The 14516-nt window shown below is 37.2% G+C and overlaps 1 protein-coding gene across 1 annotated transcript in view; it reads right to left on the minus strand.

The window, feature by feature from the left end:
• Nucleotides 1-14516, minus strand: part of LOC105212229 (phosphatidylinositol 4-kinase beta) — a 115150-nt gene that overhangs the window by 38152 nt on the left and 62482 nt on the right. Inside the window, exon 2 of the mRNA XM_011184098.3 lies at nt 12010-13771. Coding sequence (XP_011182400.2) covers nt 12010-13361 — 1352 coding nt within the window. The 5' untranslated portion in view covers nt 13362-13771. The remainder of the gene's footprint in view (nt 1-12009; nt 13772-14516) is intronic.

Below are 14516 nucleotides of genomic sequence, written 5' to 3' on the forward strand. Positions count from 1 at the left end.
CACATTGCACTAAAAATTCCTAACAGTACTGGTACCAGTATGGAGTCCTGCAGATATGGACTTCTCAGAGAGTTGGCGCTTTGATTCATGAAGGTGGATTAATTTCATAGAGAGTATCCAAAATGCTGCTAATTAGAAAACCGAATGACAATTGACAGTCTCAGAAACCAAATACCAAGAAGAAAAGAGTGTCTGTTATCTTCTGAACATTACATGTACATTTTATTTATACTTCGCCCCTGACAACAACGTACCATTATTTGTAATTGTAATGGTACTTAAAAAAGCAACAACAAAACATAAACATGATAATGAAATCTCCAAAAAAAAATGCGATAAAAAGTCAAAATGAACTTCTGAAGGTATTTAAAACTCGAAAGAAAGCAAAAGAATTTACAACAAAGGGTGTGTAGCTAACAGAATTAAATTTAACTAACCGAACAAAACGGTGAATGCGAGGAGGGTTGCAAGCCGACCGTGTTTGCGCCGAGCAAAGGTGTGAAGGACGAATGCTGTATGTATCAGAAAGAGGCACAGGAAGACGGAAGCAGAAGAAAACGTCTGTCAAACTTTTTGGCAGCAAACATTGGTACAAGCAACGTATTGGTGTATGAGACAAAGAGCGTAAAGCCACATTGCGACAAACGTTTGGAGAGTTGAACTCGCTGGCAAATTTCAACAAATACAGTTAGTTTGCCTACCACACTACAATACACGGTGACATTTGTGGCGAACCACAGCAGTTACATACGTACCACTTTTAATGGCAGACAGGACTAAATGAATCGCAGAGCTATATGACTCGTAAAGCTGCGCCACGTGAGGCACAACTGCTGCCACAAAGTGGCTATGGTAACGACTTTGAGGAACATTAAAGTTGTGCCGATGTATGTATGTGAGACAGTATAATATTTGTACAGTGATGGGGCAAAAAAGGGGAATGAAATCCTGACAATTGAATCGCAGGATATCAACAGTTTTCGATGTATGAGACGCTCACTTGTAATTGGAGAATAAGAATATATGTAATATAATAGTAAAAGAATCTCTAGTTTTTTTCCACAAAGTCTTCAAGCTGCATGAGCTGCGATTCCTATTGTTAAAACCAAACTTTATGCATAATTTATTTCTTACTACCAGCCATCTATGTAATTTATACAATTTCAAGATAAATTACATGTCTGTATAGGACTGTTGGCATTTATTTGTGTATGTATTTATATGAGCATGTATCCTTGGGTGTGGCCTTCAAGACTTCATGGGCGTGAAGGTGGGAGAGTTTGCCTGCCTACAATGAGATTTCTGGTATGTGCAAAAGGAATTTATTTAAGCAATTACCCGGGAATTTCACACGCACCCTTTTTGTGGGAGTAAAAGCAGTGTATAGCAGTAAAACACACACACACACTTAGAGAAGGGAGACGGTGCGTCAACGGTGAGAGCGCTGACAATTCAAATGTTAAATGAATGAAAACAGAAACAGGCTGCAGTTTAAAGAGAGAGTAGCAGAAAGCAAAATAGAGAGAGTATAAGAAGGTGTAGGAAGCGCGTGGCTGGCTAATAGCATGCTACTGACTTGCACAAGCTCAGCGCAATCACCAGCTCATTGTCGTGCAACTGTTGTTTGTTTGTACATTCATATGTAATACGAGCACTCTGTTGCTTTGTTGCTATGACAACAACAACAAACACCACAGCAATACAAACATAGAAATTTGCTCATAAACCGAGACACGCGCCTCACGCACACCAAAGTGGTGCAACAATTCCGCAGGATAAAAGATAAATGTAAACCAAAACATAAACAGAAACAGAAACAGAAACTGAAAATAACCAACAACAACGGCAATAATAATATATCAGTTTGGTGTTAAAGACCATTTAGCTTTACAGGAAGGCACAACAACAATTTATGTACACAAGCAGCAAGCAATGAAGTCGGCAAGGAAGCGTTTGAGTCAATAAGGATAAACAAATGAAATCAAATGGGGGAGAAAAATGTACCCAGGATGGTGAATGATGGGAAGGTGCGCGTGTGTTGTCTACAATAAAGGCCGGCTTCGGCGGCTGTTTATTGGACGGTTTAACGCGTCGTGGGCAAATATGCAAATTCTTCAACGGATAACAGCGGCAATAAAATGCCAATTATTGTTACATTGTTTTGCGCCCCGATAAATGAAAAGCAATTTTTCCATGTCAACGAACCGAGAGAGAGAGGAAAATATTTATTTCCAATTGATATTTTTTTTTCATTTGCCAAATTTATTTCAACTCGTTCAACTCTTGTATTTATGGACTCCTCTTAAACATTAAATACGAAAAAATTATTAAAAAAAAAACTACTTAGCAAGTTTAAAACGGAAGCTCGAAGAGTTTTTGCCTTTGAAATTCTATTTCTTTGAGAAAGGTAGAAATTTGCTTGAGCATTTATATATGTAATAGCTTTAAGCATGTAATATGAAATTGGTATGATTAACTATATGCCTTAAGTTTGAAGAGAGATGCTCGATGATGCTTGATAAAAATTGCTACTAATCCTAAACATTTTTTCAATTCATTTGTAAATACAACCCTGCAGGTGTACTAATGCAAGGAGCTTAGTAAAAAAATTTAAATTTATGAAAATTGAAATGGATATTTACATACATATATATGTATGCTATTTGGAGATTTCTACCAGCGAAAAGAATTATGTGAATTTACTCTCATTTCCCACTTATGTATGTATGTGAGATGGTGCAAGTATTTCATAAATTTTTATTTGCCTCAATAAATGCACAAATTTACGATGACAAGCATAAAGTTGTCGAGTCAATAAAGCTACTATGTGGGAGACTTTCCACAATACATACATACATATATCATAATACTCATATGTATTTGATTGCCATGCGAATATCGAGAGAATAAGGAAACAGGAGTCGGTAGATGCATGTAGTATACATATGTAAGAATGTGAAAATTTTAAATAATAATAAATTCATGTCAAGTGTCATAAACATATTTTGTAGTAAACGAAAATTCGACAAGTTAAAATGGCAATTTTATGTTTTGTTGTGGTAGGAGGGAGCTTTATCACAAAAAAGTAAAACAAAGATATTTTATCAGAAAAATATTGAGAATGAAAGAAACAACTGTAAATCATAGAGGAAAGTAAAAATTCCATAAAATTCAATTTTAAATTTATTCATGTGTTTTTTTTTTAAGTGTGAAAATAGTTTTAAAATATTTATTACACAGTAAAATTTAAATGTTTAAATCTATTTTAACTAAATGGAAATGTCTATACATACAATTGTTGTATAACTGAAGAAACAAAAAATCGAAATCGATGCAGTGAATACGCAATTTATGCGTCAAATCAGCAACTTGAAAACGCCAAGGCAATCAATGTATATATGTATATGTACATATATCAATAAATTTATTATAGACAGCCAGACAGACGTACAGACAGACAGTCTGACGGATGGACAAACAGACAGACAGCGCCTTGAGGAAGCAATCAGGCAATCAGGCGAGGCACAAATTCGATGTCTTTGACACATTCAATGTCGTGATTCGCAAAATTAACGACAACAACGGCGACAACACTAAACGTGAAGACCTCAAATACATACTGTACCGTAAATTGAAAAAACAACAAATATTTAAATACTATGTAGCGAGCATTTCATGAAGCGCCGACAGCAAGTGAGTACCCAAAATGCTGCGGCCTTACACCAGAGAACACGCTGAAGTAAAACAATCTTCGGGCGACAAAGTGAAAAAGCAAATCAAATTAGTAGATAGGTACGTAAATACATAAATATTTGAGCGACAAATTGTGTGCGAAGAGCAAGTGAATTGTGCAGTCAGACGGTGCTATGTAAGTGGGTGCCACACGAGAAAATATTTGTGGAATGTAATAATGGCATATTTTATTAGTTAAAGAGGCGAGTATATTTTTTCTAAAAATTTGCAAAAATCTATATTATCAGACATAAAAGAACACGAAAGAATCTTAAAAATGTAAAAAAATAAATATTTATGAAATCAATTGTATTCAAGGCTTTAATTGTGATTTTATTACGCAATTTATACTGAGAATGAGTACCAAAAACTTTATATAATATACATATGTACATATATGTATGCTGGCTATAAAATCCTAACGAATTGACTTTGAAATGACAATCACGAAATTTACGCAATAACACAGTTATAATAGAGTTCATTCAGTACGAAAAAAATCAATCCAACAAGAGAGACCAAACCAAACCAAACCAAAAAGTAAGTCAGCCAGTGCATTTGGTAAACGAATTGTAATTGCAATGCGATCAACTTTGCCAATAAAAAAGGAGTTAATAAATTTTGCAGTGATTGTGTTTCGCACACTTTACCACATTCCATAGTTGTTGTTGTTGTGTTGAAAGCTGAAAGAAATATGGGCGTTTTGCACGCTAAACCCCAGCGATTTATCGGGCGCAGTGCGAAGTGAGCAATCCAATGTTGGCAACAGCAAGCGGCAGCAGTAGCAACATATGGCGCCGTCGGTTTAGGCTCTGTCTGTCAATCCAATGACCATGTAAACGCCCAACAAAGTGTCAGGCATGTGGGTCAGTCAATTTCGTTGTTACTTTTTTTTCGAGTTTTGATTTTTTGTTTTTGACTTTGGCGGTTAGAAAAGCTTTATTGCTATTGCAAATGCAACACAATTGGCGATGAAAGGGAAAAGATAAACTAAAACAGCAAGGCAGACAGATTTTTCTGTGAAGGACAATGAATGGTTGGAAATGCAGCAGGCTTTTTGTGAATTGCTTTTGAAGTGAAAAAAGCGCAACGAAACGGAATGTGGTGAGATAAGACGAGTGTTTAATTTCATTGTAGGACTGACAGATCAGATAAAACAAAAAAATGGTCGTAAATTTAATGAAGTGAAAGTGAAGTGCAGTATTATTAATGTTTAGAGAGAGAAGTGTCATTTGGGAAAGGAAAAATCATTGAAATAAAAAATAAAATGTGCAATAAATAATAATAGTAAGTAATAACATATGAAGAGACAATATTTATTCAATTTCACTAAAATATTAATCTATCCAGTTTGAAATTTATTTTCTAGCCATTTCAAACTAGTTTCTACTTTCAAGCTCCCAAGTAATAATTTATTCGATTTGTGGGTTTCCACGGTGTCAACAACGCGTCTCGCATGCAAATTGAATTACAAGCGCAATATTGCAGACTAAAACGCTGCAGTTAAAAGCAAAATATGAAAAGTCTGCAATTTTTCCAACACTTCACTTTTGCAAGGGAAATATGAAAATATAAAAATCAGTATTTTAATCAAAGAGGGCTTTTATGTGGTAATGAAATGCGACGTGAAACTCCATTGCAATGAGGGTAAACGAGTAATTGTGATGGGCGCCAGCAAAGCACTTACAGCGCAAATGGCGTGCAAATTCTATAAATACATGGAAGAGTGTCTATAACTAGTTGGAGAGTGGAGAACAAACCTAAAAGTGTTGCAATAAACAATATCTGCGCACATATATTATAAAACTGTGCAAATAAGTGCTGTATGTGAGGATTAAAACATGCAACTGGTTTGGAAATCACGCAATCGATGGCGTCACAACAGAACACTCCTTCGATGGGCGTTGCAAGGTGGTCAGAAATATAAAGAATGTGTATTTTATATGGATATATAAAGTTAGTTGGCTTCAAGTGTCTTAGAAGTGAAGCGCAGGGTCTCAAAGAGTAATGTACGGTGGAACTTCTCTTACTCGAATCACCATAATCCACAAAAAACTTCGAGTTAAAGAGACTTCCGAGTTAGAAGGTAATTTGTATGAATTTAGACTTCTATTGCCAATTCAATAGTTCGAATTATGGAGTACTTCGAGTGTATTTAGTAACTAACAGACATGTTACTGCCTATCTTCTGAATATTCGGGGAGATATTCTTTAAGAATTTTTAAATTTTCCGATGTTTTCTAATATGTCATAAATGCAGATTTCATTTTATTCCTCAAATATTTCATTGTCGTCATATCATATCATATCAACACGGAAATATCCATAAAATTCCGAGGTTTCAGAATAGAACTATTTTAATTTTTCTCTCTAAACAAAATAACATAATCATTTTTTCTAGCTAGGAATAAGGCTATTCGCATTCGCTAACTAAAGAAGATATCTGATATTTTGCAAGGAAGTATAATATACAAAACATTTGACTTAATGACAATTAAGGGTCGCCAGCAAATGCCTTGAAAAAAGCACAAATAACTGAATTAGAAACGTGGAAATGCACTCAGAAAGAAAAAAGGTAACAGAAAATTCAATATTAATTAAATTATACTGAAAAATATCAACCATTTGTCATTGAACACCAATGCCAAGGCTTCAGAGCACACTAATTGGAGGATGACAAACGAAGACATACACGAAATGAAAATATGGCAAAGTTGATTGAAGCGTACAAAGTGGCAATTGTTGTGTTACACGCCACTCACCGCCTCACACTTAGACACATACAAACACACATTTACTTGAAGGTAAATAAACGGCAACTTCCTTTTTGGGGTGTGGCATGTACTGCGGACCGTTCAACTACATCGTACGTACTGTAAGTCCATTGCGTGTTGCTTGTGGCAGGCAATAGGCGCCATGCATATTACTAAAGCTCAAGCAATTGAATGACTGGCGCCAAAGTAGACGCCAAACTAAAACGTAAAGTATGCGAACAAGCGCACCTGTCCACCCGCTCGCCAGCTCGCCCTCCCGCCTGTAATGGTTTACTCCCCATGCATGACTGTCAAAGTTTGCAACCGCAAATGTGTGTGTGTATGTATGCCTAGCACAAACCCTGCTGTGCTTTCAAGTTTCAAATTGTTACGCCCAAAATGAAGTACACGAAAGGTAATAAAGAAAAGTGTTTTTGTTTTTTTTTTTCCTTTTAATTCCTTTTTCATTTGTTTTGTTCATTTTTATTTTCGTCGCTGGTCTGTATGACTTGTCAATTACGTTGGACGCGCCTTGACGCGCTAAAATAATAGAATGAACCAAATTTCTGCTATTAGGCTTGATGAGAGCAAGAGAAATCGCCCAACACTGAGAGGCAGCAAGGGAACAATTAAAGAAATGGACGAAAAATTTTGCGGAAACATTGTTGAGCGATGGAAAAGTTGGGTCATGACTCATAATGTACAGAATAAAAGCTAAAATGCTGATTTGAGTGAATGCTTTGTGCTTGTATTGAAGGAAGTGCAAATATTTTTCATTTCAGTTAACATTCTCTTCGACATCGAGCTGATAATAGATCTTAATTAGGTTACTTTCTGACGTGGAATATGATTTCTTATAAAATTAATATTTTTTTCTTATATTTTTTGAGGAAAAACAGCACCTCATCATTTATGTGAATTAAAAATTACGAAAAAAATTTATTTTATTTGTTTGCAACGGTCCGATATGTTTAAGAAATGGCGAAAAACACTCTCGTTCCGAACTGTTTCAAGTTTAGATTTAAGGTTTTAGTAGATCCATGTACATCCATACGTGCATTTCGGACATTTCCCCATAATAATTCAACCCAAACTGAAGCTATCAAATCTAACTAAGCCAAATTGAAATGAGTTAAAGTCCGAAAGTCACCAGCATTTGCTAAGCGCTGTTGCTAAGCGCCAACAACGTACGGAATAAGTATCGACGCAATTTCATTGGAGTTGCCATTCAATTTCCATTAAAACCCGATACACGCACATGAAACGCTTACGGAGGGCAGGGACAGAGTCGATGTGGTGCCGGCAAAAGCAATTCACTATCCACTATGTGACGTATGCAATTACGCAAATGTATCCTTTGTCGACGCGTAGACAAACAAACCAATCTAAAACACACATAAACTTAGATGCCTGATGTACGAGTGTATAGGCATTCGAGTAGAACTGCATTAATTTACGATTCGGCATTACTAAACCAGCGCATGCACACACACACAGCGTTGCAAACAAACAAATAACAGTTACTGTTATGTAACGGTATCCACCACGTTGAGGACATTCACTTGCGCCTGCTGCACTCTCATCTCATCTCATCGCCTCTCCAATTCAACACTTTTTATAACGGCATTATGTTTCGTGTTTGTATTCATTCAATTTCCACGTTCTTAATTATATTCCTTTGGGGGCTTTGCAGGGGGGACACACCACTGAATACGAAATTATTCGGCATTCATAGAATTGCTTATGCTTTCATTGCATTTCGATGTGTTGGTGTTGTTGTAGTACGAGTGTACTTGTGCAATGGAAAATCCATGGGCGAGGTCGGTGTGGTCGGGCCGGAATTGTAGAATTGTGGTATAAAGGAACACACTCGGTGCTTTAAGGTTGGAGATGCGTTTATGTGCAGTTTAAAGGTTCAGTTGGCATCTCAACGACCTACTTGGACCACTGTTGTTGGAATTCGATGTTTGTAAACTTAACTGGCTTAGATTCTACTTGGTACTTGAAGAATCTCAATCTTGGAATATATGCATCAAAACAAAGCAGTAAAGCAGTAGTTCCTATTGGCAGTACTGTGGGGTCTTACTGGGGTCTAACTAGGAACTATGGGATTTTTATACTCTCGCCACAGAAGCTGCTAAAGAGAGTATTATAGTTTTGTTCACATAACGGTTGTTTGTAACACCCAAAACTAAACGTGTGAGATATAGGGTTATATATACCAAAGTCAGGGTGAAGAGTGGAGTTCAAATCCGAATGTCTGTCTGTCCGTCCGTCCGTCCGTCCGTCTGTGCAAGCTGTAACTTGAGTAAAAATTAAGATATCTTGATGAAACTTGGCACACTTATTTCTTGGCACCATAGGAAGGTTGCTTTCGAAAATGAGCAAAATCGCACCACTGCCACGCCCACAAAATGGCGAAAACCGAAAACACATAAAGTGCCATAAATAAAATTTGGTATGAAGGATCGCACTATGAAGGGGCATATTTGGATGTAATTTTTTTGGGGAAGTGGGCGTGGCCCCGCCCTCTACTAAGTTTTTTGTACATATCTCGCAAACCAATAGAGCTATATAAACCAAACTTTCTGGGGTTTTTTTAGCCACTTCTTAATACAGTCAAAAGTGAAAGAAATCGGATAATAACCACGCTCACCTCCCACACAAAATTTAGGTTGAAAATTACTAAAAGTGGGTTAACTCACTAGCGAAAAACGTCATAAACACTAAATTTCACATAAGAAATGGCAGATTGATGCCGCACTCAGATTTTTTTACAAAATGGGAAAAGGGCGTGGCGTCGCCCACTTATGGGTCAAAAACCATATCTAAGGAACTACTCGACCGATTTCAATGAAACTTGGTTTGTAATAGTTTCCTTACATCCCAATGATATGAAAATAGGACAAATCGGTTCACAACCACGCCTACTTCCTATATACCAGAATTTTGAAAACAATCTGATTCGTTTACTTTACAATATATAAAGTAAGCACTAATGAAGATATCGGGGCAGAACTTTGTACAAATACTACGTTAATAGTGTGGCAGCCCCATTCTAAAAATCGCCGAAATCGGACCATAGGTTTTTATGGCCCCATATACCGAACACGAGGACCTCGGTGCTTCTAACCTAATATTAATGTTTTCAACTTTCAATGGACTTTATACAATATATATTACGAATATGTGGGCCAAATTGTGTATTATATAATATAAATAAAGTTAACTAAATAAATTGCGAGAGTATAAAATGTTCGGTTACACCCGAACTTAGCCCTTCCTTACTTGTTATTATTATTCTTCGCTGTCAGCTATACTGCTTTAAGAAAGGTATTTATAAATAATATAGAGTTCTCAAAAAACACAAGAGATTTTCTAGGAGACGTAGGTATTTGAAAAAACAATAGGTTTATATACAAATTACATGTGTAATTGACTATCTAATGGTATTCACATAAAAAGTCTGTCTTTTATGCCCTGCACAAACATGTAGTTTCTTACTCCATTAAACTCATAAAACAGTGTATTAAAAAGGCTTCTTCATTTTATTTCGCCTGTTGCTGCATTCAAGTTTCGATTACAATCTCAATCCACCTATTCATCCACACACAGGCATATGCCCTTACCTACAGACAATATGCTCAATGCTTCATTAGCATTCTACTAGCGCGTCTCTTTAAATGCCCGTACATCACCCTCAATTTAGCCCTTTATTTACCACCATATATAGATAGCAATCCTAGTGCACACTTCAGCTCGTGCTTCATTCTTTCTTCTTTTGACATTGTGTGTTGTGTGGTGCTCGTGTGACGGAAATAAAAGACCTACTCTATTTGCCTAATGAATTGGCTTTGTTAGTGAGTCTTTCGGTCAATTCGTTAATTGCGTAGGCCAACACCCAAAAACACGCACACACATACACAGTAAAGATGTGTATAAAATTTTACTTCAGGCTACGGTTAGAGGTACATTTGTCCTTGCACTCTGTGCTGCCCAGGGCTACTCGCCCTCGCAAATAGTTGATTGTGCTTTTGCTCACATTCATGTATGTATATATATATATATATATAGTGTAGCACTTTTGCACGTGGCCCTTTGGCAAGGCTCTCTGTTATAAACTTTTACAAAGTGTTTTTTTAGTGTGGGAAGAGTAGTCAGCAGAATCCACTTTGTAAGCTAATTGATTAGTTGTGTTTGTTCGATTTGGGGTTGGCCGCGCATAAATTAGCCACAAACAAGTGGTTAATATAAAGCGAAGGATATCCAGGCATACGAATATATCTTTACACATACGCACACATGTATGTATGTGTGGGTTTTGGGGTTTTGCGAGAATTTCGGAATTAATTAAGCTTAATTTAAATAAAAACTTAACTACGAAACTTTTATCAATTTAACTAAAATTGCCGCTTAACATACATATTTACGTACATAGTAAATGTATATCATTAAAATGTGATCAAGAAAACCGAATTAATAAAGCTTTTTACGGCAGAGCTTTCATAGTGCTTTGTAGCTTTCATGAGAGAAAGCGTTCTGTATGAGTAAAATAACGTTTAATGGCTGAAAAATAGTTTACATGAATACAGTATATTTATTAAATTGTCTTCATTGAATATTTTAATCGCTTACGTGATCATTGAGAGCAAAATGTTTTATCGAAAATTGCGGAGGTCATTGACCAGGTGAAATTCCGTTGGTATGACTTGAACTTATTACAATATTTTGGTTTTATTATTATTTTTACAATACAAAATAAATATAATAAAATATGTTTAATCCGACAATATTAATTACTTGTCTTTTGAACTTTGGCTAACCCTATCTTAAACTCAATTCTGTCCATAAAGAAGTACTACGTAACTCTTATGATTGCTTCCGGAAATAACTTCTCAAATATTTCACAATCAGCACAAAACCACAAAATCCAATATAACAAAAAATTTTCATTTTAAATTCAAATGTTATTATTCGAGCTATTCGAGACACCACTTCCACCTTTGAGTGAGCTGATGTAACACAAATTCTAACCAGAAATCGTTAAATGGAAATATTTTTGTGGTTTTAATTACAAGTCATAACCTTCGGATGCAAATCAATTTTCAGTGGAAATTCAAGGAAAAGGAAAATTGAAAATATTTGTGGTCATAAAGCAGACTTTGCAATAAAACGGTAGAGTATATTGCGAATACATGGAGGGAGAGAGATCGTAAATTTAAGTATGAAACGGAGCTGTTGAGCAGTTCTTGGTGCTATGCTATAGCGTATAAATGAAATTAATTTTCTCAATTTTTTCTGTTACAAGCAACTATTAAGCGCCTCGCTAAGCAGTTGTCGCGAACATTCAATGACAAATCGAAATTCCGCACACAGCAATGGTTCCCAGCAACGATAAATTTAATTTGGCAACTTCTCCCTCAATGATTGCAAAGACGTTGCACGTTCAATAAATTGCATTAAATATGATTTAGACTCGGTTGCATTCTCAAAATGTAGAGAAGAAACTTTGTCGTTTACTCACCTAAAGTCCAAACTCAAATTCCGCTGATGCGTCGAAATGCGCTTTGGCGGATTTGTCCCCGCCGCACCGTTCGCGCCTGCACCGGCTGCTGCAGCGACGCCTGCCACACTCAGATTCGGACGTCCATGCACCGACGGCATCGAATGATTGATGAAACGACTCAAACTCAGACGCGGTTTGGCGTAACGCACGTGCTTCGGAGTAGTTGACGCCGAGTTAACGGGTGTGCCACCGCACGCACCGATACCCGTACCACCGCCATTCATGCCGTAGCCGTGGTAGTGTGGCGGCATCGACGCCAAGCTGCTGTTGCCATTCGGCATGATGATGGGCAATGTGACGGGTGCGGACTTCAGAAATGCAGGCACATAATCCGCATCTGCTGCATTGGCGCTGTTCAGTTGCTCTGTGGGTGAAGATGATGTCGATGCGATGCTAGCGCCGCTGCCGGTCGACGACAATGTCAGTGTGGAATTGTGTGGCGAAGAGTTGGCTAGCGTTGTCGCGTCGCAGCTGGTAGACGAACTGCACGAACTTGGTCCTGAATTGCATATGGCGGCAATCGATGAAGATGCTGATGTGCTGGCGGCGGAATTGGTGGAGGTGCAGGTGGAGGCGGACGATGAGGATGATGTTGAGGAATTGCTGCGTAGACTTTTTGCTGGGCTCGGTTGTGCGACTGTGGGAGCTGCGATTGCGACGTCCGTTGTCCCCGTCACACGTAAACCCGTTGGACTATGCACCACTGTGCTGTTGCTTTGCTCGCTGGAGCTACTCGTGCATGCTGCCGTCGAATGCTCTGACTCATCGTCGTCCGCGTCAAGTAGCTGCGCCACCGGACTGCTGGGCGTCGGTGGACTCTGAGTCTGCCCATTTGTTATCGTCTTGCTGGCGGGTGGTGTTTCATTGCAATTACCATTCTCCACATTTGCTACAACATTGGTGGCGTTCATATTTCCGCCCACACGCACCAACATTTCGCCACTGCCCGCAACAGCGCCACCATTCAACATCGCACACTTGGCACCGTTCATATTGTAGTCGGCTGGTAGTGTCGTATCCAAGGCGGCTGCCAGGCGTACAGTTACGGGCGCGTGATCGACCACATCGACACATGGCGGTCGGAAGTCATCGACCACCACCACGGGCGACAACATCTTGGTGGCGGATTCGATTTCGCGTATGTGTCGCAGATACTGATAACCGTTATCCTGTGCATTAATTGCCTTCTTCTTCGCACTGACGGAGCTGGTGGTGTTCAGCGTGACTACGGTGTTAGCAGATTTGTCATTGGCGGTGGCAGAATTGCTGGAATTCTTTTTCGTTTTAAACGCGGAGATTACGGAATTCATATTGGCGATTTGTGCGTAGAGTATGTGTGCACGAGTAATGAGTATTTCTTTGTTTATTTATTTCTAAAGGAGACTGTATCAATTAAGTATACATAAGTGTGCAGTATTAGAAGATTTTTGTTGTAGGAAATATAGTATAGTAGGATATGTGATATTTTATGCGTTGGTGTATGAAGAGTTCACTAAACCATTTTCCATTAGTGATGCCTTTTCGCTTTCAATCACAACTCAGCGCTGTACGTCTAATAAATATCAATCAGTTCCAGACGTCCTTAATTGTTTAACGGTGTTCTAAGTCATTTTAATACAATTAGAAACTATTGCGATGTGTTGCATAACGACATTCGTCCGTTAGAAGACACTACGACTGCTACTTCCTTTGACATCTTGGAGGCGTTTTAGCTAACAATCTGCAAAAAGATAAAAATAGAAAATATATTTAATATTTATATTGGTTTAAGTATAAAAATATAACTAAATCAAACTAAAAATAAATGTCAGATGTTCACATCATATCATTAATATACATATGACAGTTATAATATTAATGTCGGCTTAGATTTTATGTATAAAATTTGATATTGGATGTCTATATAAATTGCAATTAAATCGTACTAAAATACATATACACATATTATAAACACAGAAAAATATATATATGTCTACATCACGCTCCTTCGAATCACATCACTTCACTAGAGTTCATATGACGACGATTTGAATGCTTTCATAGCCAATAAAAGAATCATACTAAATTTGAAGCTTAACTAATCAGTTTCGAAAATTTTACACGAAAAAAAACATTTCACATTACATCGCATCACATCTAGAAAATTTACATCACATCACATACTCAAATAATCACATCACATGATATCACTTGCAACATATCACATGATTAAAATACTTATGTAAATCAAAAATTATATTTTACCTGAAATTCTCCAAAAATAATATCATTTTATATTAGATACTATACAAAGTATCAAATAATGTAATATAATTACATCACATGCTGATTTTCACATCACTTTACATCATATGATGTCACTTATAAAGTTAAAATAAGAAAATTTATTTAATTTGATTTTATTATTATTCGAATACTCCACAATGGAAGCCAAAATGTGCCAATATCAAGGAAATATTAATACA

This window comes from Zeugodacus cucurbitae, chromosome 4 (genome assembly GCF_028554725.1).
Source record: "Zeugodacus cucurbitae isolate PBARC_wt_2022May chromosome 4, idZeuCucr1.2, whole genome shotgun sequence".
NCBI lineage: Eukaryota > Metazoa > Arthropoda > Insecta > Diptera > Tephritidae > Zeugodacus > Zeugodacus cucurbitae.